General features: G+C 42.0%; 1 protein-coding gene across 3 annotated transcripts in view; it reads right to left on the reverse strand.

Moving 5' to 3' along the window:
• LOC122813371 (bromodomain-containing protein 3-like) overlaps positions 1-27,387 on the reverse strand; it is a 1,265,442-nt gene that overhangs the window by 456,760 nt on the left and 781,295 nt on the right. For all 3 annotated transcript variants that reach the window (XM_044085658.1, XM_044085659.1, XM_044085657.1), the window contains one exon: positions 14,474-14,602. In XM_044085658.1, coding sequence (XP_043941593.1) covers positions 14,474-14,602 — 129 coding nt within the window. The remainder of the gene's footprint in view (positions 1-14,473; positions 14,603-27,387) is intronic.

A 27,387-nucleotide genomic window follows, 5' to 3' on the forward strand; every position in this document is an offset into this window, starting at 1 on the left:
GCATGCAGGTTAATATGGGTGGTTGGGGATTCTGAGGAACAGGTGCCTCAGTCTATGTTAAAGTCTCCAAGTAGTAGGGTTTCTTGGGGGTAGTGACATGATAGCCAGTGCAGGATATCTTCAAGTGTAGATATATTGTTACCTGGGGGAATGTACATACAGATGATATTAATGCATTTATTTTTATTAAGTTGCAATTTTGTGGCAAGAATCTCTGAGTTATTAATCTGAGGTGGTTGTATTACATCTATGGTGACATTCAACGCAGATTTATAGAGTACAGCTACCCCACCCCCCTTCCTCGAAGCATGATCCAGCCTGTATATGTTGTACCCAGGTGGTAACACTTCATTGTCTTTAGTGTTGGGTTTTAACCAGGTTTCAGATAAACAGGGAATCTCAGGGGAGTGGACATCAAGAAATGCATGCAATTCTTGTACCTCGTTATTAATGCTTCTAATATTGAGATGACAGGCTAGGAGAGAGTTAGTTGGTCTATTAATTGTAGGTTTGTAGCTTAGATTGCAAGTAGAGGGGGTATGTGTATCTGAGGTGGGTGGGCCAGGGTTGGGGTGAATATCACCACCAAGTATTAGGTTGAGTCTATACTTGGTGATGAACTTCAGGAATTTCTTTATTAGTTTGTGGTAGTGTTTGGATCTAGAGCTAATGTGCCTGGGTTGAGATGTTGATAGACTGAACAAGATATTGGATAGGATCTGGTACTGTAAGTATTGTTGAAGGTGGAAGGATTTACAACTGGGTTGATAGTATGGCCTTTTGGGACCTGAATTCCCGTGAGAAACTGGTTTTCATACAAGGTAAGGAGGTATGGTGCGAACAAGAGGGGCAGTAAAGAGGAGTATATCATTATCTGTGATTCGGCTAGTGAGTTAAGGAACTGTTTTACCTGGTGATGCAACACCAAAAGATAGAGTGGTGAGGTAAAGGTACTGGAAGGGGGATGGGAGAATGCCAGATGAAAGCTAATAGGTGCTATTAAAATATAGGTAGAAGAATGGGGGTGGGTGGAATTATCCCAGATGAAAGCAGATAGGATCTAGAAAGTGGGGGAGTGGCTACAGTACTATAAATTTAGAGGTACTGAGGACGGGAGGGAATTGGGGGCAGGGAGGGGAGCGATAGCGGGGCTATTGCAGTTTACAAGGTTTCCTAAGGTGTCCTACAGCTATAAGGTAAGTATTATAGCTCTTAATGTAAGAGTCAATTTACTTAAGTTACAGGGGAAGGAGGCAAACACTCAAGTAGAAAAAAAAGAGCCCTATGGCTGACCAATATGGTGACCTGCTTAATTACACAGCACTGTAAGTGAAAGCTTAACAAATGCTTTTTGTGTGCAACCTACTCTGTTTAAATGCTGAGAGAAACTGACTGCAGTCCTGTAGACACTGTTTTGTAGGGAACTGTAGAGTTCAATCTGTTTAAATGCTGAGAGAAACTGATTGCAGTCCTGTAGATATCGTTTTGTAGGGAACTGTAGAGTTCAATCTGAGTCACACCAGGACAGCCAAGGGGGGAAGAGAGAGGGAAATCCTAAGCACCTAGATGTGAATTATAAGAATCAGAGGTGCTTAGAAAGGATCGTGAAGAGATTGGATAAGCAATTCACAAAGAGACAATGGGGGATATAGGTATACCTCTCAAATATGCAACTGACTCTAGAAGATTTAGGATTTTTGCCTGGAAGTCTTTACATAGGTATTTTTATACCCAGAGTAGAGTCCAAAGAATTTTTCCTCAGGTGGACAGCAAATGTTGGTGGTGTGACAGACATGAAAAAAGTAGGAACTTATTTTGTGGGAGTGTAATGAGCTGGCAGACTATAGGGATTCCCTACGGACCACTCTGTCAGAGATGCTGGGTGAGCAGACTGGACTGACTGGGGAGATTATTTTTTTTGAGTTATGCTACAGAATCGGAATTGCCTAGATATAGTAAAGCCTTTGAGTCTACTTATTTTGGCTGCTAAAAAAGCAATTACTAGAAAATGGAAATCGAAGTCTAGACCAACTTTACTAGTAGTAAATATAGTAACAGATAAAACAACTAGAATTGGTAACTTTAGAAAAGGGAAGGAGCAAACTACATAGGAATAAATGGGAATTGTGGGAACAATATATGCAGAGCAGGAACGAGGTTTAACAGGCAGGAAATTAATGAGCCATATAATGCTTAACTGAATGAATGGGCGGTTTATAAGTGATGTATAATGTTTGCAACTACAGTTTGCTTCAATGGTGTCTGTGATATAAACTGCTTGCAACTAAAGTGGTATAATTTTGTATGTTTTTCTTTTATATAAGTGTAAGATTATCTTTGCCATGTGTGAAACTTTAATAAAGATGTTTGGAGAAAAAAAAAATCCTATCGCCCACAATGTCATTGCCTTGTGTGAGGTCCACCTTCTGAGCTAACTTGTGATGATTGCCCCTGGCTAGGTATACAAGGGGGATCCAATGCTGTCTGGGCCAAAAGGGTGTCACCAACAAGATTTTGGGAGAGTCCTGCGCTATCTTGAGTGGGACCCCTGGAATCAGAGGATGGGGAGGGGGAAGGCATAGAGAAACATTTCCCTCCAAGAAAAAGATACGGCATCCACCTTCCAAGTCAGAGGGCTTGGGACTCTGGGGCAAAAAAAAAAAAAAAAGAGAGAGGAAGTTGTCTGTTCAAAGGGGAGGCAAAAAGATCTACCTGATGAGTACCCCACTGATTGACATTATCTAGAAACACATTTCTATGAAGCATTTATTTGTGAGCCTGTGTTTTGGACTTGCTGAGAGTATCTGCCACTATATTTTGATCTGAAGGAATGTAAAAAGCCTGAAGAGTCACTTGACACTGGACAGCTAGATCCCAAACTTGAACAGCTACTCTGCAAAGAAGGTAGGACCATGTTCCCCCCTGCTTGTTGATATACCACATCACCGTGGTATTGCCTGTGAAGATTTTGCAAGACCCTGGAAGGGGGATGGAATGGAAGGTCTGAAGGCCGAAAAGGAGAAAGTATGGTTGTGTAAAATCTTACCATAACAGTAGATGTCCTTCTCTTCACTGTTGCAGTATTCTTTACAACAGGGATTCCCTGCCAAGGACAGTCCAATGTCTGGCCAGTATACCAAAGCCTTAGGTTGTAAATGAGACGCATGTCACACGAATCCTAGTGCCTGGCGTAGGGCATGAAGGTGATGTACAGACGTACCACCCTCAGACCTGAAAAGCCCCAGGAGGAATGACAGTCCAAGGAAAAGAGGGAACATGTACACCCAAGGAGGAGAAAGGAAACGGGGAGGAGGAGGGAAGGAGAAAATACTCCAAGAGAGAAGGACATCTACTGTTAGGGTAAGATTTAACACAACTGTACTATGTCTTTCTGTATCACTTCTGCAGCATTCTTTACAACAGGGAAAGTACAAAGCTCAGGAAGAAAGTTGGGAGGAGGAAGGCCCAGCAGAGCCCTCAAGAAAACCATGTAGGATAGCCCTGGCAAATCCGACTCTAACCCTAGAAACGTCCAACTTAGTGCTTGGTAAACTATGCACAGAAGTCCAAGTAGCTGCCTCAAGAATGGAATTATCTAAAACTTTGGAAAAAAAAAAAAACACCAGAAGAAGCCATGCCCTGATAGAATGAGCCTCAACAGAAGGAAGGCTTTTCCCATGAACGAAGGAAATGGCTTTATATGTCCAAGAAGAAACGGCTTACTTGGAAAACAACCAAACCTAAAGATCTAGGATGAAAAGAAACAAAAAGCTGCTTAGAGTTATGAAAGTCTGTAGTTTTATTCAAATATCTTGAGTTGTCTGTGCAAATCCAAGGTGTGAAGAACCTTCTCACTCTCAGACTGAGGAGGAGGAGAAAGTGAGCAAATAAACAGACTAAGAGACAACTCATTAACAACCTTGGTCATAAAAGGAGTAGTACAAAGAGACACCCCATCCCTATGGCAAACCAAAAAAAAGAGGAACAGCCTTAAGGGCTGGCAGCTCAGACACCTGTCTGGCTGAAGTATGGGCCAAAAGAACAATGCTATAAGGAAGCTGAAGCTGTAGGATAAAAAGGAGCCTGAGGCAATTTTTCCAAAATAAAATTAAGGTCTTATGAAGGAAGAATAGGCTTCCTGGGAGGTCTAATATGAAGAATTCCTTTAAGAAATTGTTTGACCTTGAATCTAGAAGCCAAAAGGGAAGCCAAAGGGAGACGCACAGAAATAGCCAACAGGTGGGCTTTACCAGAGCAGTGTGCCAACCCAGCATGGAGCAATTCACACAAAGAGGGCCAAAGGAACTTCCACAGTAAGTGGATCAAGGCTACTATATGGATGACAGACAGAAAATCTCTTCCATTTGGATAAGATTTTCTGGTAGTAGGTTTTCTGACCTTCTGCAGAACCTGAAGCACTTCCTCAGAAAAAAGGTGCCTAAAAGCCATCAAAACCCTATCATCGGCATTGTCAGTTGAAGAGTGGACAAGTGGGAATGGATGAGAGACCCCTTGTCTTGTGTGAGTAGGTCTAGCCATTCCAGTTGAGGATATTTGGGAGCAGTAGGAAAGACGCTTAGCTTTCTGCTTCTTTCTCAAGGGGACATCAGCCCTAAAGATCTTAGGTGGCTCAGACCCCTGATGACACTAAACATAGTAGAAATCTCCTCTCTGACAAGGATTTGTGGAACACTCCTGGGCACTTCGTAAAAAATGAGCCATGTTTCCCCCTAAAGATCCAAAACTGACATCTGTAGAGCCTCCAGGGATGTGCAAGGAGCCGGATCCATGCCGACCTCCAAAACTGTCATGGCAGAGGAATCTGACTGAAAAGCCAGGTGGTTCTCTGGGCTTTCGCCAACCTCAAGAAAGATGTCCAGTGGAGGTGGTACAGCTGAAGAATCCAACTGACCTTTCTTGACCTTCGCAGACATCTGACCCTCAGACTACGACAATTCTTCCATAGTACCCTTATCTAACAATTTAAAATGCTGGTTCTCTAAGTGGCTAAACAGAAGAGATGACTACACAAGGTGTTTGGAACAAATGCCTGACAAATAGGACAAGATGTATGGTCGTGAGATGCACCTAAGCAAAATACACACTGCTCATGACAGCCCTTATAGGGAATCTTGTCTTCCACACTTGCATTTTCCCCTTCTGGATGACATGAAACCAACCACCACAAAATAAAGGAAGCTGAGAAAATCACCCCAACGGGGCACTTATCTGAAAAATGCCTTGGTAACCAGCAGATGCACGAGCTTTTAGACAGATGACTGAAGATGGCATCTGGACTGGTGGCAAAGAGGCTCTGAGGATGGTATGTCAGCATGCCACCTTTATGCTGGATGCCAGGCACAGGGTGCATATTTGTGACGCAAGACGTCCCTTTTACAACTTAAGGCTTTGGTATGCTGACTGGACATCAGGCTGCCCTTGTCAGGAAATCTCTATTGTAAACAGTACTGCAACAGTGATATAAGAAGGACAGTCTGATCTCTGAGGAGGAGGCCAGAGACTGTGGACTTTGAGGGAACCGAAAAAGGCTCCCCAACCCAGTGTCTGAGGCATCTGAAAAAAGTTCCTTTCAGCTTTCAATCCCCTCTCAGGACGTCCAGGGTTGAGAGACATCTGATGAATCCACCACTGAAGCTCGGGTTTGAGGCATGGAAGAGGGACTAGAAAATTTAGTGGAGGACAGTGTTGGAGCCATACTGACTTCAGGAACCACTGAAGCTTTCTCATGTAAAGCATGGTAAAAGATAGCACAGGAATGGTAGAGGCCATAAATCCCAGCATCTTAAGAAATTCCCTGTCTGTAACTGAAACCAGAGAAAGAAGAAACTGAAAAAAGTGACTAGAAAAAGAACCTTGGAAGGAGGCAGGGAAGCCAGCATAGGAATGGTCTGGAGCCTGCAACAGAGAAACGCATGATCCTGGGAATACAGGACTGACTTCTGGAAGTCTATTGTAAACCACAGGCTTTCTAACATATGTACAGTATACCGGTGGTGCTAAACCAAGACCTTGGGGGAGGAAGCCTGAATGAGCAGGCTGTCCAGATAAGGAAAGATTTGAACCCCTTTAAGCCTGTAAAAGGCAATCACAGGAGTGAGGCATTTGATGAATACCCTTGGGGCACTGGGAAGGCCAAAGGGCAATGCAGAAAACTGAAAATGCAAAGAGGAGACAGAGAAATGCAAAACCATCCCGAAAAGGGGGATGAATTGGGATGTGAATATAAGCATTCTTGAGGTCCAAGGAGACCAAGAAAGCTTGAGGAAGAGAAGGAGGAAACTGAGTCTGAAGGTTAACATCAGAATAGAAAGGACCCTCAGAAAGGTGTTCAGTTGAGAAAAATCCCGAATGGGTATCCAAGTGCCTTCTTTCCTGGGAACCTTTGGTAAAGAATACTGCAACAGTGATATGGAAAGACATCAACTACTAATGCAGAGGTTGCTGCTATCAAACAACTTTCCATTTCCATGTCTAATTTACAAATGCAATACCTATTGTCCTTCAAGAAAACCTCTTCCCCTCCTGGGAAGAGGGCACAGCTTGAATGGTGCCTTGTGCCAAAAGGGCTTGAAGCAGTTCTTGGAAGAAAGGATGCTGCCTGAGGAGGTTGAGAGATGCCCAGAAAAGGTGGAAGGGATTTCCAAACCATGAAGTAACCCCTGACAGATGGACAGGACAAAGAGTCTTGAGTGACCCATGACCAATTGACAAGGGACAAAAAAGACAAAGGGAATCTGAATCAAGAAAAGGAGAAACAAACAGAACCTGGCTTGTCTTGAAAAGGATGCCTTTGAGAAGTAGGAGTCTTAGCAGACTTAAAAGTAGGAACCATCTAGAACCCTTCTTACTTTTGGGAGGAGGGCAAGGTTATCTGTGAGCAAAAGCAGATTTGGATGGATAATTCCTCTGGAACACAGGGATTGGAAACACAAAAATATGCTTTAATTTCAGCAAGGCCTTACCTTTATCTTGAAGAGACTTAAAAAGCTCAGCAGCAGGAGTAGAACCCAACAGGTTTGTATTGTCAAAAGTAGCATCCAACAATTTAATACCATCAGGCAGAGGCTATAGATGAAGCCAAGAGTAACATCTCAAAACAGAATGAAAGGCAGCAGCCCTACAAAGGGCATCAGATGCATCATACCTACATTTAAGAGAGTGGCAAGCTACCCGAGAAGTAGAACCCTGTAAGTAGGGTGGCCAAGGTCTTCCCTTCAGAATGACACCTGGTCGTATGGGTCTGGTAATTAGTAGTCCGAAAGGCTTAAGTGGCAGCAGTATAGACCTTTCTGTCAAGTCATTCCATAGCACCATTGTTTCTCTAAAGGAAGTAGTTTATTAAAAGACAGACTCCCCATACTCTGGAATAGACTGCCCATACACATCAAGCAGAGAGCCTTATTGGCCCTCTTCAAAAGGAACCTTGGTGATTGGATGGGAGATAGGAAATTCACCCCGGGGATCATGTCAGTCGCCCTGCTAGACAGGGGCCAAGAGAAGTAAATATTGTGGGAAAAAATTTCCAGGGAATTGTTATGGCTAGACTTGCATAGGCCTTAGTACCAACCTATGAACAAATGTTTAGTGTGTTTGTCAGAAGAGAGACACAGCAGAAGGGTTAGCAGGAGGACATTTGTAAGAGGAACTTACGCGCATCAGGTACCTTGTAAAATCTATCAGGCTTCTTAGGTTTTGTTGGTCAAGAATTTGAGGCCACAGAGGCTGCTGAAAAAGGTATCTAGAAGGGGAGCCAAAAATTGTAGACACCATCTGGAGAAGCTCATAATTTCTCTTTTGAATGTCAGAAACCTGAGAAAAGTCCCATTTAAAGTACTCTTACTCCATCATACAAGAAACAGTCACAAAGGACAGTTCTTCCAAAGGAGAATTTGGGCAAATAGAATCTTCCTCCTCAGAGCCATAATCCAAGGGAGAAGGAATCTGAGAGGAATATGCCAGAGACACTTTCTCAGAATCCAAATCCTCTTCAGAGGAGTCCTGCTCTCTAGGCCTCTTGAGTGGGGTAGATGACCAGAGGGAGCAGACACAAACTCCTTGTGGAGGTTTTAAGGCCAGCAATGCTTTGAACAATCCCCTTGATAGAATCCTGCCATTCACACTGAGGATCTATAACAGCAGGGGAAACGTGCTTTTTTTTTTGAGGAACACCTGTCCTAAATACCCTAGAAGGTTCAAACCCTTGCCAACATTCAACCAACACAGCAGGAATCTCCTCCTGAACAAATATCTGTTGTATCTCGTCAGCCCCTCAGAAATAATCTGAGGCTTCCCTTCAACATCTGGACATCTGCAGATTCTCCAAGAAAGTGCAAGAAGTCAAATCCATGCTGACCTCTGACAGGCTCACGGCAGTGGAGTCAGACAACAACCAGGCGATACTATGAGCTTTCACCCACTTTGAAATAGATGTCCAGAGGAGGCAGGACAGCAGCCGAACCAGATCAGAGTTTGTAGGCCTTTTTCTTGGCAGGCAGCTGACCTTCAGGATGGCAAGATTCTACCACAGCACCCTGCTCCAACAACTTAAAACATTGGTTCTTCAGTTAAATGGGCAAGGAGGAGAGGCAACTACGTAGGGTCTTGGAGACAAACACTTGGCAAACGGATCACTGTGCATCATCATGAGATGCACCCAAACAGAACAGACACTGTTCCTGCCAATTGTTATGGGGAATCTGCCTCCCACACTGACATTTTACCTTTCTGGATAACATGCAAACTCACAAAAATCAAAAAAAAGAAACAAAAAAAAACCAAAAGGAAAAAAGTTACCTCAACGGGGCACTTACCTGGAACACTGCTCTGTAATCAGCAAAGGAAGAGTGTTCAGACAGAATCAATGATGGAATTCGGACTGGAGAAAAGTTCAGAGGTCTGTACACCTTTACAACCTATGCCTTGATCGGGGGTAAGCATACTTGTAATGTACTTCTATAATGGGCTACCCTTGGCAGGGAATCCCTTTGGTAAAGAATACTGCAACAGTGATAAGTGATATGGAAAGACATCAATTACTAATGCAGAAGTTGCTGCTGGCAAACAACTTTTCACTTCAGTGCCTAATCTACAGGGACCTGTTACCCTTGAAGAATAAATTGCATATGTTACATTTAAAAATTGGTCTGCTGGTGATATTGCTTTAACATTTCCTGAACTAGATCAGCTGTGCAATAGGGAATGGCTAGCAAATGACAACAGGTTCCTAGTTATTAGGTATGTAGTCCTAGAGATCATTAAGGAGCCTAGCCCAAATTCCCAATTGCTGCAAAGAACTCTCTGGTAAGTGACCTGCTCAATGTCACTTAGCAGGTAAACAAAGGTGGAAAGATTCAGTCTCTGCACCCTTCTCACAAGAAGCAGCCCATTAACAAGTTATAATTTTAGTTATCTGTACTAATTGCCAGAATACAGACTATATGACCTGACAAATGTCAACCCTTACACTTGGAGGCTGTAGAGAAGGTATTGCAAAAAATATATTACTAAAATGCAGCATGATTAGACTATATTACATAATCCAAGCCTACAATTAAAGACAAGAAAAATGCAGGATATTCGAGACTTCAGATCCAGCTCCAGTTCCTCCCTCTAACCATAATGTCCCAATTCCATCCCCATTGCCGCAGATAGAGTTTGTTGCCATATATCCCTATAGTTAAACAGACAGAGGTATAGCTTGCTAGAAAATACAAGGATCAAACCTGGAATTGTAGGTTCACAATATAGTCTAATAGTGCTCTGTAGAAAAAAAGGACGGGATGGATGGGAAGGAAGTTGAGGAAGAATGAAAATGGACAACACAGATGCCTAGTTCTGTTAAGTACATAACTCTTAAATCTGATGTTGTCCTTTTTATTCCTCCTCAACATATGGAACTAAGTCCCCAGCTATGCTGATCTTGGGTGGCCCTCATGGAAGGATATTCCAGAGTCCTACCGAACCAAAGGCGGATCTGTTTACAGAAATATCCAATTTGTAATAAATAATAAAGGTATGAACCATGTAGCTGCAGTACAAGTATCAATATATCTTCTAGACCAAAAAGCAGAAGATGTAGCCACGGATCTGGTTGAATGAGCCTTGGGAGGTTTAGATAATGTCATGCCTTACTGAGTTATAAATCCAACAAATATACTCTGTTATCGATTTGGCTAAAGTAACTTTAGAGACTGGACAATCTAGCCTTTTTGATGAAAAAGTTGATCTGATTTTCTAATTTGTTTTGTCCTGTGAAGATAAAAATGTAGTTTTCTGTGCACATCAAGGAGGTGCAGTATATGTCTCCTTTATTTGAAAAAATTGGAAAGAAAACTGGTAAGTGAATGGATTGGTTAATGCTATTTTCAGAAGCCACTTTTTTTTTTTTTTTTTAAAACCTAAAACGTTAATCCGTAAAGAAACCTTATCTTTAAGAAAAATGATGCAAGATGTTTTTGAAAAAAAGAGCAGAGTCCAGATATTCTCTTTGCAGAAGTAAAGGCTAGTAGGAAAACAGATTTCTATGACAGGAATTTCATATCAGACTTAGCTCAAGGTTCAAAAGGTTTCTGTGTTAGACCTTGTAGCACAGCTGTCACATCCCAAGGTGATGAGGGATCCTTTATCAGAGGCCTTACAAGAAAAGTACCTGTCAAGAAGGCTTTACATAATTTAGACGAAGCCAGGGAAAAATGTCGGTTTCCAGCCTGAAAACTGGAAATTCCTGTCAGATGAAGTTTAATTGTAAATAAACTAGCTCCTCCTTTGAAAAGTGTTGTCAAAAACTGGAGAATTGTAGAGACTGTGGCAGAAAAATTGTCACACTCTATTTAAACCCCAAAGGGAGAATCCATTCTATTTCTTTTGTATGCTTTTTTGGTAGATTCTTTTTGAGAAGTCAAAATAATGTCACATACAAGGGAAGAGAATCTAGGCAGTCTACTACTAGAAATGGAGAAACCATGCGGTTATAGTTTGAGGGCCTTTATGTTGGGATGCTGGATCCCTGATGGATGAGAAAGGAGATCCAGAGTTGGTTCCAGTATCCATGGAATATAAATGAAAGTGGGACTGCAGGAAGGGGCAATATGTATTACTGAGCTCTTCAGCCAACTTGCGTTCTGTAAAAATTTGGGGATCAAAGGAAGATGAGGGTAAGCATAAAGGAGCCCAAACGGCCAAGCATGGAGTAGAGTCTCTCTCACCAACCCCCTGAGGGGGATAAGAGAGTAGTACCTACTGCACTTGTTGTGGAGAGTGGCAAATAGGTCACAGTAATGTCGGCCCCAACGCAAGATCCTCTCCACCACAGATTGACTGAGAGACCACTCGAGGAATAAAAGTGGATCTGCTCAGTTTGTCTGCTAGCATGCTGGTTTTCACAGGAATGTATGTCACGAAGTGGTCTGATGAGATCACCTATTCCCATACTCTCATGGAATCTCTGCAAAGCGGATAAGAACAAGTTCCTCCTTGTTTGTTGATGTACCTACAAACATGTTGTCAGTCTGCATTGCAACAGTCCCTAATGGAAGAGCATCTTGAAAAGCCTGCAACGCTAATAGGACTGCTCATATCTAGAACACTGACATGCAACTTGATCTGTTGGGGGAACCACGTCTTGGACTTGTCTTCCAATTAACAGCCCCCCACCCCAGTTGAGAAGTATCCATGGTCACTGTGGCCATCAGGGTTGGAAGAACAAAAGGTCTGCATAGGTGAAGATTGTCCGACTGCATCCACCAGTGTATGTTTGCACACTGGGGTAAGCTTGATGGGAAAGGATAGGGGTTGATACAGAATGAACCACTGTACAGATAGAGTCCACTGGAGAACCTGCATAAAGAAACGTGCCGAAGAGAGTGGTACTACAGCTGCTGCCATGGAACTAAGTGTTTGAAGTACTGACCTTACCAAAAGAAATTGATGGGAAAGGTGAAGATAAACCTGGCTTCTCATAGTGGAAATACAATGAGGAGGGAGAGATGCTACCTGTGTTGTCATATCTAGAATTGTACAATTGAACTCTAGGCTCTGGACTGGTGTTATATTTGACTTGGCATGGTATATCATTTTACCCAATGACTTGCAAATCTGGAGCAAATAGTCCCTGGCATGTAAGATGAGATGCATGGAGGGAGTAGTGAGAAGCCAGTCGTCTAGATAAGAAAACCACGTGTAACCCTTTCAGTCTCAAATGAGCTACCACCACTGCCATACATCTGATATACACCCTGGGAGCTGTGGTGTGTCCAAAGGACAGGGCTCTGAATTGGTAATGAGTGGCTCCTAGCCAAAAGCATAACTGTCTTCTGGTTTGCCTTTCTATTTTGACATGATAGTAAGCATCCTGAAGATCTATTAAGCACATCCAATTGTCATTGTGAAGAAATGGTAGGATGGACTGTACCATGACCATTCAGAACTTTGCTTTCTTTATGTACTGATTCAAATTGCTTAGACCCAAAATAGGCCAGAGGGCCCCTGTTTCCTTTGGCACTAAAAAGAAGAGTGAATAAGTTCCAAATCCTGTTTGACCTGGCAGGACCTTCTGGGTGACTTGTCTAGCAGCTTTTGGATTTCTTGTGCTGCTGCCTTCCTTTGGATGGAATGTCGGGAAGTTTCTTCCTTTTGTGGAAAGGAAGAAGGAAAAATAGTATGTAATAACCCCTGGCGATCTACACCTCGGGTGTGGAACCGGATCCGAACTGTCCATGGCTGTGGGTCTAATGGGAAGGGATGGATCCAACAAAATCAGAGCAGAACCTTTCCCCTCAGATTTGACAGACACATTTCGGCTCTGAAACCTGTTCTGATCCAAGGAAGGTATTGGAGCAAAACTAGCTAACAATATGTCGGAGTGGAGGAAAAAGCTTTCCTCAGATCAGACACTGCACCTCCTCCAGGATTCCAGATCATGGGACTCCAAAACTACTGGATGGATCAGAGAAAGAGATAAGATGTTTGACTTGTTAGGCATAGTCACGGATCCGATAGGGTATGGAGCAAGTAAGACCCCCATCTGGATCTGAGCTCTGAGAAACTCTCTCGTCATCCTATCCACATCCACTTCCAATAAGCTTCTGGAGGACCTAGAGGAAGTAGTGGATGGGGGCCTTGAATGCTTTCTTTGGAGTTTGAAGCAACTAAGAAGGCAGGATGGGCAAAACTGGCATAATAGCAGATTCTGGAGTAGTACTCCTAAACAAAGTACCCAGCTTTGGATCTGAGGACCTTAGGATCCAACAGTGGTACTGTAGGATTTATTGTAATAACTGACAGAGCCAAAGCCTTAGGTTCAAACAGCTTCACATCCAGTTGATTCTTTGGATATGATGGTGTCAGATGTGAAGTTATTCTGTTTTTTAAAGGAGGCTCCAAAGAAGACTGGATGACTTCAGAGGGGAGAGCTTCTTGTGTTTCAGAGATGCAGAGTTTCTAGATTTGGAGGGGGTTGAGCTACAGAAGATGAAGTTGGGAGATATCCCATTAAAATAATTTTATTGTGCCTATCTGCCAGAGCTCTTAGGTTAAAGGTGGAGCAGATCTTACAAGCAGTGTCCAAGTGCCCAGCTCCCAAGACAGTGTATGCACTCCTTGTGGGCATCTGATTTTGGGATTTCATGCCTACAAGAAGTGCATTTCTTAAAACCTGTTGATTTACCCAACATGTCACTATCCAGAAAATTAAAAAAATAACAAAAATAAACTACAAGTTTCTATTTTTAAAGAGGAAAAAGGAGATTAATTATCAGCAATGGTAATCTCAAGAAACACCCGAGTGATGACGGCAGGCAGATATACATGTAGTTTCACAATTAAGCCTCAACAGGAATGTATAAAAATAATTTAAGTGTCATCTCACATATTTAAACAGCAGAAAAAAAATTACTGTAAAATGGAAGAAATTCTGATTCTGAAGAAAACCAAAGAAACTACAACATGATTATCTCATGAGAGTGTGATCTCAGAATAAAAAACTGAATTCTGAATTGGCAACACAGTGCATAGCACTGATAATAGGCAATGACAAACAGGCATTAAAGGTTAAGGATCGGAAATAGTAACACAACTATCTGCTCAGGTTTATATTGTGTTATCGAAGAGCCATTACAGTGAATGCCTCTTCATCGACCTCTAAAGAACGAACTGTCAGCTCCACAAATGGCAGATTCACCGATTTTTTTCCTAGGGAAAAAAATCGCTTGGCTATCAGCGTGAATTTGTCCCTTTTCCCACTGGGGTGTGGGGGGCAAAGCCTTAAGTTAATTCCGGGGGGGGGGGGATTGCTGAATCGGCCATTTGTGGAACTGGCAGTTTGTTCTTTAGGGGTCCATGAAGAGGCATTCGCTGTAATGCCTCTTCGATAAGATAATATAGACCCCATCTACTCATGTGTGTTATCTGGTCAATCAGAACATTTTGTTAAAAACAAGAAAAAAAATTCTCTTGCCTGGAGTTTTCTTGCCATAGCTACAACTTCATGATCTGCAGGATTGTATTTGTAGCAATTCATAAACATTAATCGAACATCTGCTGTAAATGATTGGGCATTCTTGTATTCTCTGTTGTCCATTTTTCTCTACATGAAAAGTGCAAAACAAAGTTAACACTGTTCACAATGGATCGTCACCATAAACCAAGCATTTTACAGCTCATATAAAGTACCTCAACTTCACAACATCAAAACAACTCACCTGACTACTGCCTTAGCTGTTAAGAAGGCTTTAACCAGCCTGCAAGTGGGGAATAAAAGTCCAAGTAGTGAGAAAGGAGCTTGAATGTCAGGGCAGAAAGGAAAAAACTAAAATCACTGTTAACAGTACTTTTTCTATTAGCTGTCTTTCATGGAATTAAAAATTCTGTTTATATCAATGCTCTATATTACATCATGCAACAAAGAGTAGCATGGACAAAGTCTAAATCTCACCAATAGCATTTAAAATAGCATGGAGTGATGGCACCACTGCCAGCAATGTAAAGAAAGGATTCTAGCTGGCTCTAGGGGGATGCTCTCATAGGCCACATCACTGGTACCTAGCAGGTAAAAGTGCACAGGTCTAACTCAATCAACTCAAAATTATCATAGATATGAGTTTTGAACATCCACCCCAAGATTAGACTGCACACAAGTTACTTACAGACTTGAGTGTTTGGCTTAACACCCTCAGACCCCCTTTCACTATGCTACCTACTCTCTCTTTGAACCATAGGGTCCCACCAGCCTCCCTTAGCCCATGGTAACTGCTCTCGCACAAGTTATTTTCATATACACACAATTCCCAGGAAAGGCTAGTAGGACTCTCCAAAACCCCCAAAGCTTTATTCCTAGCACAGTAGTACTTCTGCCACCCTGGAATGGCCAGGGATTTCCAGTTACCTGCTGGCTCTTGATTATGCCAAACATGAAATCATACACTAACATTTTCGATGGCAGTAGTAGGCTCAAATGATCTAGCTAAGTGGATACAGATTATTAACCTACTATTGTAAATAACGCTCTTCTAAGATAAAACAGCAATAATGCATATGTAATAAAAACACAAATGACAACAGCTTAAAAATTAAACTAAATAAGGCAAACAATGCAGCTATAAATAAAACATGCATAGGAAGAAGAAAGTACAAAAGGAATATTAAAAAAAGAAGTTATGTACTTACTATAAAGTTCCACCTGTGTTGGCCAGTTTCATTCTTCCTCAACCACTGGGTTCAGAGCTAAATCTCAAATCCAACTCAGCTGTTACTATAGCTCATGGCTGAGACTCTCCAGCTCCTGTCTACCCATAATGCACCAACCCTAACATGCCTCAGATCTTGTTTGCTAGATGACACAAGTAAGAAACATTAGAATAATGTTCCTGACACAGGAAACCAATATCTGCAGCCCAATACAAGACACTGTGGCATCATCTTTATAACCTCTCATTCTTCCAGAAGTCCATAATGACAAAGGGGGCTGGTGGGCAGGGAGGTAAGGAAGAATGAAAGTGATTCACAAAAACCGTAACCGGGCAAAAAGCATGGTGATTCAAAAAAAAGGTGCTGCGTTCAAAGTCCTTAAACAATCACTTTATTAAAAATACATAAAGAATTGAGTGCTTTTGTCCCACTAAACTTGGGATATCATCAGAATAAAAGTGGACAACTCAGATGGAATGTTATGGCAAGTACATAACTTTATCTGATGTCAGTTTTCATTAATTCCTCAACCACTGGGACAGAGTCCCCAGCTACAGGAAAACCCAGGTGGACTCTAAGGATGTTTCTGAACACAGCTGAACCAACAGCTCTTCCCTCAAGACCAGACCCAATTTGTAATGGGTAATAAAAGTATGAGGATTAGCCCAAGTAGCAGGTGCACGTGTCATCCATGGAATGATTGGATAAAAATACTAACGAGGTTGCCATATAACTTGTATAGTGGGCTCTTAAAGGTTTTGATAATGAAACGCCCAATTTATTTTAGACAAAGGATATGCATTCAGTACTATATCTTGCCAATGTTACAATTGCAGCAGATTTGCCTAGTTTGTTGTCTGCAAAGGACATAAATAGCTGATCAGACTTTCTAATCTCCTTTGTCTACATAAGTAGAAAAACAATTGTCTATGAACATCCAGCACGTGTTAACATATATTCACCTTTGTTTTCAAATTTGGAATTAAAACAGGCAAGCTAATATATGGATTGATACTGAATTCTGACACTACCTTAGGAAGGGCTAATTCTCACTGTCACCCTATTCTTATGGAAAATCAATCTGGGTGGTCTAGAGGATAATGTTTGAATTTCTGAAATTCTTCTGGCAGAGGTAATAGCCACTAGGAATATTGTTTTCCAGGTCAGAAATTTAAGATCACATTTTTCTGCTGGTTCAAAGGGGGAACGGATTAAGGCCTGCAATCTTTATAAGGTGGTATAAGTAAAAACAGTACCTCTTAGGAAGGCCTTGCATATCATAGTACAGGCTAGGGAAGAACTGTCATTGCATATATGAAAGTTGGAGACTGCTGCTAATTAAACTTCAATGGTAGAGGAGCTAGCTCCTTCAATGAAAATTTCTGCCAAAAACTGTAGGAAGCTATTTGGGGCTGAAAATGAATAAATACGCTTTAGATACACACAACAAACAAATCTCTTCTATTTACTTTTGTAAACTTTCCTAGTATAAGCTTTATGGGAAAGACTCCATCTCCAAAAAGCAAGCCATCAATGCTCTCTCCAAGGTTAAGAACACAATTTCCATGGAACCAGATAACATTCTAGGCTGCATTCTAAGTGTTCTAAAACAAGAAATAGCTACTCCATTAGGCATTCAATTCAACCACAGCCTGAGTACTGGCTTTGTCCCCAGCAAATAGAAAACCGAGACCGTTACCCTGCTCCACAAGGGCGACATGACAACAGACACAGTTAGCTACAGACCCATTAATTTAATCAGCATCATCTGCAAGGTAATGGAACAAATCATCATGGACCTAAAAAATAAGGATACAGGTGACCCCCAAACCCTGGATCCATCCCAGTTTGTTTTTTGTCAAGGGCAGGTCATGTCTGCTAAACCTGGTGGGCTACTTTGAGAACGTGACCACAAACAAGGGCAAAGCCATGCAACACAGCCTATCTTGACTTGGCCTAGGCCTTCGACACTATCCCACATTCAGCCATCATTGACAAACTAACCCAGTTGAATATCAGCCCTTATCTTGTCAGGCGGGTTGCAAACCGGCTCACAGATCGACAACACTCAAAGTGGAAGACTTTACCTCTACCAGCAGACATGTCAGCAGTAGGGTTCCACAAAGGGTCAGTGGTGGGCCTCCTCGTCTGGCATATACTTTGCAGACGTCCAGGACAAAACAGTGGGGCTGTGGCTAACCATGTTTGTGGATGACTGCAAATTAGGTGCTATCACTGAATCCCCGAGCAAAGTCAGTGTACTTCAAAAGGGGTTTACACACACCAAGGATTGGTGCCAAAGCCATGGTCTTGAACTAAATGCTAAAAAATACATCATTCTCTTTGGTAAAAACAATGTCCCTGCTGATTATAAAATAAAATAATACCCTATGTACCAATTCAGAAGTGAGAGACATGGGAACACAAGTTGACTGTAACCTCAACTTTGACCACCATGTGTCTACTGTGGTGCGGAAGGCATTCTACATTGCTCACTTGATTAGCAAAGGCATTGCCTTAAGAACAAAAGAGCTTATAACTCCCCTGTACTCATCCCTCATATGTTTATTATTGAATATATTGCTTCCTTTGGTATGTACCATACCAGACACCTGCAGCAACTTGAGACCACAGATTTCTAAGAAAATTCAGGATCTTCAACACATGTTTTATATGGACAGAATGAAGTTGCTGTTACTGTATCACAGCATATAGACTACTTAGAGATGACTTATGCCTGGTTTACAGGGCTATCTCTGTCCCAAATCTAATGGAAATGATGCACATCTGTAAGTCAAATGGGGCTACAGTCACTCGTTCCAGGGAACTCTATCTAGCCTGCGAGATAAACAGGACCTGCTGGAGACAGATAAATCTCTCAGAAGTTGCCACTCCTCTGGAATAGGCTTCCAAATCCATACCAAGCAGAGCACCTCCATGACCTGTTTAAGCACAACCTGGATGACTAGATGGGAAACGGGAAACTGGAAACTTATGCGGGGGATTGCCCTGGCTTCCTTTCTGGACATAGGCAGTCTTCCTAGAAAAACCTTGGACATAGATGATAAACCTCGTTATAACACTAGATGAGAGAACTGCTAGGTCTGGAAAGTCCCTCTGGGAAATAGCCTAGTAACATCCTATGAACCTATAACATCCTATGAACCTATGAATATGAAATCTTGTCAGGGTGAGTAGAATTATGGCCGCTGACATTGACCCCAAGGCTTGAAGAATCAACTGGGATAAAATTTGCTGCTGTGAACAATTTTCATAACCTGGAATCTCAATGTCTGTACTATAGTTAGGGAAAGCAAAGCTGTTGCAGATACTGGAATTTTATTTGAAACTTGTTTTTTTTTTTGCTTTCTACTACTGATTTTGGACTTTGGTGCTAAGAGTGAGAAATGGTGAGCAAACTCTTTTCTCCTAGTTTGACTGACAGCCCCCTCCTACACTAATTACATCAGCCTCTTACAGCACCTAACTTCACCCGAGTCCCCATGCCAGGATCCCCTCTCTCAGGAGATTGGTTAACTGCCCTTCCACCTGATCCCTCCCAATTTACAGCCCTTTATCTAGCCAGGCACATAGATATCTAGCCCTCTTTTGCACTAACTTTACCACCTGGAACCTGAAGAGAAAAAGAATCTTAACAGAAGACCCCTCAGTAACTCCTAGACTCAGGAAGAAGCTTGACCAGTTAAGACCCCAGACTAAAGTGCCTTAAAACCATGCTCTGGGACCAACAGCATTCTACCTCTCACTGCAGCTACCCCACAGCAACCAGGTATAGATTCTGTAGCCACTGGGGCTACATTTAACAAAGTTTCTGCAATCTGCAGTACACTGAAAATTGTTCCAGGGCAGCACTCCACACTGCTATATTCTGTACACCACTGGCACAACTTGCCCATGCTCAAAGATTATCTGAGCTTCTTATGTTTACTAAAAGTGTTTGCATATTCTGCAGTTCACCACTTGGTGGATTTTTATACCATGGGCACAGTAAGCCCACACAAAAGGTTCCGAGGACTCAAACTTTACTCTCTTACTTTTTTCCTCCTCCTTGTGCACATCCAGGAGTTCTGTAAAAAATGAGCACTGTGGCTTGTTTTCCACTGCATGATATTTCTCTGGATGCAAGTACTGTTCAAAAATGGCAATCACCTAATGTAGCTTTAAGTGACTACCTCCTCTGCATATAAAAAGGGCCGTCTTTATCAAGAGGAAGGAGGGGAATGGTCACATTAATCACATACATAAGCCTCTTATAAGCAGGCACCGTAAACCTTTTTTGTTATACAGGAGAATACTAGCCTTTCATATTATGTCAGGAGATAATGAACCCAGTAAAATTGGGCACGACCTCTCATTTACATGTGACAGACTGGAAAAAGTTGTGTAATAAAGCTTTCATACGTGGCTCCAAGGAATACAAGTCCCACTGATGCAGACATTGCTTCTCATTTTACAAGTGCTACAAAACAGACTAAAAATCTGGTGATAGCCTTGTAAAAGCAGGCATTTTCAATGATCAAAGTGTAAACTACTTTAATAGGTGAACCTGATGAAGCTCGGGCGAAAGTATTTTCTTAAATATAGTTCTATAGCTGTAGCTCATGGTGTTTTGTTAGAAGTTAAAAATAAAAATAAAACCTTTGAACTAAGGATGAGGTTCTTTAGGGTGCTGAGCTGGTAAATCCTAATGGGTCTTTCAGGAATATTCAAATAAGGGACCAACCAAGATTTGGGATTGGCTCCTTGTTTTTCCATCTCCCAGATTTTCCTCCAGTCAGCTCCCATGGACCCTTCCATCACTGTCTGTAACTGCTTTTAAATAACTGACCTGTTGAATGTAAGGTATTAGAACAACAATAATCACTCATCTACTTGCTCAACTAAAACTACTGGAAACTTCAACAAGGTGTGTCTATTCCTCCCACAGGGAGAGTATTGAAGAGTCTCCTAGGTCTGCTAGCTAAAGTGATTTTATGTGGACTAATCCTTTATACTCTGTTTCTTCTTCATCCTGTCACCCTCTGGGTCAATGGTGGGATACCAGACTTCACTCAAGCTCTCTGGATTACCTCTGTTGTCAGTCCATTAAGTCAAGGGGCAAAAAAATAGAAAGATCAATACAAAGTCAAAGTAAACTTTAGTGTCGATCAGATGTACACAGCAGTGCAAGCTGAGTGAAATTACATTGATTTGGTCCTCTTGCAAGACATAACAATGAAACACAGTTTGAAGGACAGTAACACAAGCACATACAGTAATAATTAAAATATTAACTACACAATAAATTACCACAGTTGGACAGGAAGACAAATATTATACTAGTAAGTATTGCAGAGAGTATTACTTTACTTGGTGATTGCTTAGAATATTGCACTTCATCAGCTGTAGTATATATTTTAATGCTCATATTGCAGATGTATGGAGTGGTGACTCACTTCTGACTATTGCACATTCAGGAACTAATAGCATAAGAAATCAGTCTAACTGTACCAGTTACTGAAGCAATTTGCTGGAGTGATTACTATAGATGATATTTCACAACAAGTGGCATATTGGTCTGATTATTCACTGCCACACTTGGTATTCAAGTTCAGCAGCCTTATGGATAGAGGGATAAAGCTAAGATACTACCTGCCTGAGGAAAGGTGGAAGTACATGCCATGGGTAATGGGAATGGGACCATCTATCTTCCTAGCCCTTCCCACACACCGAGTCTCATGCAGATAATCCATGGATGGAAGTGAGAAACCAATAACCTCTTCCGCTGTACTCACTACCTCCAGGAGAGCCTTGCAGTCAGATGTTTTGCAGTTACCATATCCAAACTATGATGTTATTTGAGAGGATGCTCTTGATGGTCCTCCTGTAGAAGGCTTTGAGGACGGACTGAGACAGGTTTGCCTTCCTCAGTTTCCATAGGAAGTACAGATGTGTTTTCTTCACTGAGTGGCAAATATGCGTCAACCAAGATAGGTCATCTGAGATGTGCACCCCCAGGAACTTGTTGTTTTTGACTCTTTCCACTACCATCCCATTAATTTCCAGAGGTTATGTCCTGAGTCCTGTTGAAGTCCACTATTAATTATTTGGTCTTGCTTACATTTAAGGTCACTTCTGACAAGACCTATGACAGTGGTATCATCTACAAACTTGATTTTGATGGATTGATTCATGCTTGGCCATGCAGTCGTGCATCAACAAGGTGAACAGCAGAGGACTCAATGCACAGCCCTAAGGGACACCCATGCTCAGTGTAACATTGATTGAGCTGTTATTTCCTACAACACTGAGGTCTGTTCATGAGAAAGTGCAGTATCCAGTTACATAGGGGGTTTTGATGCCCAGCTGGATCAGCTTTGCTATCAGAATCTGGTGGATGACAGTGTTAAAGGCGGAACTAAGATCAATACACAGCACTCTTGACATAGCAATTCTTGTTCTTCAAATGTGCCAAGGATTCATGAAGCGCTATAGCTATTGTATCAGCTTTGCAGCAGTTAGATCTAAAAGTAAACTGTAAATTATCTAAGTGTTGCAGGTAGGCTTGAAGAGATCTGGTTCTTGATCAACTGCTCAAAACACTTCACTACTATTAATGTAAGAGCACTGGCCAGTAACCAAATAGGCTTGTCGGTTGGGATTTCTTGGGTAAAGGAAAGCTTGTCATATACTCCACCACAAAGAGCCCACAAATGTAATAAAGGCCAGTTTCAGTCCCATATACATAGAAACAGTCTGAAATAGCATTAGACAAAGAATTAAATACAAACTTGAGAAAAAATTCCTGTCAGAAATGTTTCACTCACAAAACAGTGCCAAAAATACTGATTTAAATGAAAATAAAAATCATGTAAAAATCCTGCAAATCTACTCAATTATCTCAAATAATAATCACACTAAGTAATAGCAAAAATAAAGTTACGTACTTATAACGTTGGATCCATCTTGGCTGATTTTCATCCACTTCAAGCATGCGAGTTGTAGGATCCAACGAAATCAGACTTCAGTGCTGATCTCAAAACTTATTGAATCCGGAGCAGACTCCTAACCTACCCATAAATCCCTAGGAGGTACCTCAGATTGAGTTTGCCCCTACCATGGTGAAATAAATGACCAAATTTACACAAAGAAAACCCTTTGATAGAGGGGAAACACTAAGATTAGAAGGCGTGGGTGACAATTTGGAAGGGATTGGGGGAAGCGAACGAAAATCAGACCTGGATCTAACATTATGTGAAGTACATAACTGCCGTATCCAATGTTGTCTATTTTCACCCATTCAAATATGTGGGACAAAATTTCCAAGCTATCAAACTTGGTGGCATCAGTGAAGGACATTTCGGAGTATGGTGAAATCCAAGGATGAATGTAATCTTGATTGTGTCTCTAACTTGTAGTGAGACACAAAGGTCTGTACTGCTGTCCATGAGACTGCGGCACAGATGTCCTCAATGGATAATCCTCTACTGAAGACTGTCAAAGTAGACACTGCTAGTTGAATGTGATTTTGGTTTATTTGGTAAAGGCAAATTTTTCTTATGATACACAAAGACAATGCAATCTGAGACATATCTGGATAAGGTACTTTAGAAATTGCTTTTCCCAATTTTGGCTTGGCAAAGGAAATGAATAACTGATCGTCCTTTCTGAAATCTTTAATCCTGTGAATATAGAATCTATGTTGTCCCTGAAGACCAAACAAATGTAAGAGTTTTCTCCTTTGTTTAAGTATGTTGGAAAGAAGACAGGAATATGTACAGACTGGTTTGAATTAGTATTGGATGCCACCTTAAGAATAAAGGCTGTGTTAGTTCTAAGGGAAAGTGAAAAAAAAACATAAGGGGGCTTTGAGGAGAGGCCTTGTAGTTTTCACTTCTCTCTGGCTGATGTTACTACAACCAGGAATACAGTTTTCCACATAAGAAATTTTGACTCTACTGTGCTAGTGGATTCAGAGAGAGACTGGGTTAAAGCGTGTAACAGAATGATGTCCCATGGGGGTTGCTGGGTCTCTAATGGGAGGTCTCAACAGAAATGTACCTCTGAGGAAGGCTTTTGATATCTAGAGAGATGCAATCAACATATGTCCAACATGAAAATTGGAAATGGCAGCCAAATGAACTTTAAGAGTTGCAAAACTGGAACCTTTGTCAAAGAGATCAGACAAAAACTAAAGTATGGAAGGAACTGGTGCTGAAAAGGGGCCTGGACCATTGGAGCAGGCCCAAATTGAAAATCTGTTTTATTTACTGTGGTAAATTTTCCTAGTTGACAGTTTCTGTGAAGTAGAAAGTATGCCAACTATTGCAGGGGGAAGCCTGGCATCTCTGGCTATGGTTAAAACTAGAGGAACCTTCATGGACATCTAATCTGGAGGCGGCAGTCCAGATGGGCGAGTCAGTAGATCTGGATAATGATTCAAGATCTACAAAAGATGTAACAGGCCATAGATCAGGGAACCATGTTTGTTGAGTCCAAAAGGAAACAATGAGGATCATACCCTGGCCTTGCACTGCCTTGCTTTCTTATGAGTTTACTCATAAAAGATAAAGGGGCAACAGGATACAGGAGAACTGGAGGCTAGCTGTGGATCAGAGCATCCCATAGTGACTCTCCCTGTGGGAGGAAATCAGAGCAAAATACCTGCTGCAGTTGTTGTTTAGATAGGACACAGTTGTAGCAAGGTCAACCCCAGCAACTGAAAATTGCTCAAGTCACTATAGAATTGAAGGACCACTCATGAGGCATCAGCACTGCCTTGCTCAGTTTGTCCACTAGTACACTGGATATCCCATGAATGTGCATCGCCATCAGAAAGCGTTGTGAAGATATCACGAATTGCCAAACCCTCATGGCTTCTCAACAATGATTAGAACAGATTCCTCCCTGTGTTGATGCACCATACAACAGTCATGTTGTCTGTTTGCATGGATATTACACCCTTGGGGAATAGGAAGTGAAATGCCTGCAAACTTAGGAGGACACATCTTCAAGACAGATGTGAAGATTGGCCTCTGATGACGACCACATACCTTGGTCCATCTTCCTTTTGAAATGTCTCACCCCAAAGGGGATGCATCTGTGATCACTGTTGCAATTGGTGAATCCATCTGGAAAGTATGGCCATTGGTCACAGACCGAAATGTTATCTACCAAGTGATATGTTTTTTGCAGACTTACGTAATTTGAATTTCTGTATGTAAAGTGTGACTGGATTGAGACCATTGTACTTCTAAAGTCTAGTGAAGCACTCATGAAAAATCTTGCTAAAGGAATCATTAAAATTGTGAATGCCATGAGACCAAAGGACACAGGATTTAACCTCACTGATGATTTTGGGTGGTGTAGAACCTGAAGAGCCATTAGACATAGTGACTCATTCCTCGACTGAAGAAGGCTGAGCATCTGTGTTTAGGTGGCATCCTATAAACTCTATAGTCCAAGTTGGACTCAGCTAACATTTTGATAGGTTTATTGAGATTCCTAAATTCAGAAACAACTGGTGTACATTGGTCCTGGTGTGCAAGTAGGAGATGCTCAGTGTGGGTAGTGGTGAGACAATTGTCTATATAGGGGTAAGAGCTGGATCCCCAGTAGGTGCAGGTTTACTGCTACTACTGCCACAATCTTGGTGAACACCCTAGGGGCTGTGGTGAGAATGAATTGGAGCACTCTGCAGTGGACATCATTGGCCCTAACCAGAAGTGGAAAAACCTCCTAGAGTGTTCACTACTTTGATGTGACAGTAGATATCCTGGATATTTACACACATCCAATTGTTCTGCCTCAGAAGGGGCAAAATGGAGTGAACTGTGACAATCTAAAATTGTATCCGTTTTATGAGTTGGTTTAGGTGACTAAGATACCAAATGTGTTTTAGGGCCCCAGTTTTCTTAGGCACTAAAAAGAACCTGGAATAGACTCTGGATTCTAAATGGTCATGGGAGACGCATTGGATTGCTCTTTTTTCTACCAGTTTTGACATTTCTGTGGCTAAGTCCCCTATATTCCACTGACTGGGTGGAATATTATGTACTTTCTTCTTTCTGGGGTGGGAATGGAACAGCCTCTGGATATTTTCCTTAGCACCCATGAGTCTAATGTTATCTTGTGTCAGGCTTGAGGGTGCAGGGAAAGACTCCCCCTGACTGCCTCCATAACGCAGCAGTCAGGCAACCATTGAGGAGCACTGAAAAGCATTCTCGAAAAATGGATTGTGAAAGATTTGATTTTACAGTCCGTCTCTGCCTCTTGGGTACCGTCTGTTAAAACTGCCTCCCCCTCTGCTAGGGAAGTCTGTCACCTTGGGAGTCATAGACAGTACACTGATTTGTAAAACCACATCATCTTCCGTGATCGCTGGCTCCTAGAGAAATTTCATTGTGTGGTGGTGAAGAGTACTTCCACTGCATGGAGAGAGTCGTGCCATCTTGACTCCTGGTGATGGTATATTTGACTTTCAGTCAGAACAAGGTGGAACCATAAGGGGTGCTAACAATGGATGACAAAGCCTTTTGCAAAGTCACAGTCGCAGCTATGCATGGTGGCACATTGTGATGCCTGTGCCTGCTGCTCTGGCCATACCATCAGCTGTTAGACAGCAGATGCATGGTCACCATTAGATGATTGAAGGAGGAAAAATCTGACACTCCATTGTTTTCTGAACATCTGCTGGCAGCAGTCCCGAGAGAGACTTGGTGATCTGTTTAGTCAGGTCTCTCTGGAACCTTGTTAAATAGGCAAGACAGTTCAATCTGAGGGTGAAAGTCGCCGACTTAAAAGCCCACTTTCCAAATCTGTCCACCGCCCTAGATTCCCTATTAGGAGGATGAACAGATGAGTTTTCTTCAGAAAGCTCCTTCTTGGCGGCTGCTGCTGCCACCACCATAGCATCCTACTGGTGGGACCTTTATTCTACTGCTTCTGATCCACTGGTGCTTATGTCGGCCTTCTTAGGTAAGGGCTCCATCACATCAGACACATTCTATGCCCATGAGCCATAAGACCTATAAGACGATCAAATGGATGGTACATAAAGGACGATGTTGGTTCGGTACCAAAAGCCTCCAGGAATACTGACCCATCCAGTGAAGGGATTTTGGACGACCAACCCCATCTCTGTTTCATTAATTTGAGGAGGTCTTCAAAAGTGACATCTTCAGACAGGAAGTGAGAGGAATCTCCTCCCTCCTTCCAAGTCAGTATCTTCAGTGAAAGATTCTGGGAAGAGTCCAGGTGCCTCCTTTTACATTTCATTTTTTTAAGAACACCCTCTACGGGAATGTTAGAAGGATCAGAATCAGACAGGAAACAATGCAAACTTCCTCAGAAGCCAACTGGTACTGAATGTCCCTGTCAGATAGGATATAGAAGGGAAGACAGAGTGCAGATGAGGCTTTGGGTGGAAATTGATTGAAGCCACCTTGTCTTTGGTATTTACCAAAACCCCTTCAAAAGTCTTGAAAGCAGAAGCTGCCACTGCAACTGAAGACCCCCCCCCCCAATTCTGAAGAGAGGGAGATTTTCACACTGATGAGTCCAGCCCCCAAAGTAAATCTCAAGACAGAGCTTTCCAGGGCCTAAGCAGCAAAGGGGAAGAGACTACTCTGAAAACCTTGGTGTCGACTCACCCTCTTGGAGCTTAGCAACAAAGCTTCAGCTCAG

This window comes from Protopterus annectens, chromosome 10.part0 (genome assembly GCF_019279795.1).
Source record: "Protopterus annectens isolate FY-2018-M chromosome 10.part0, PAN1.0, whole genome shotgun sequence".
Classification (NCBI taxonomy): Eukaryota; Metazoa; Chordata; order Ceratodontiformes; family Protopteridae; genus Protopterus; species Protopterus annectens.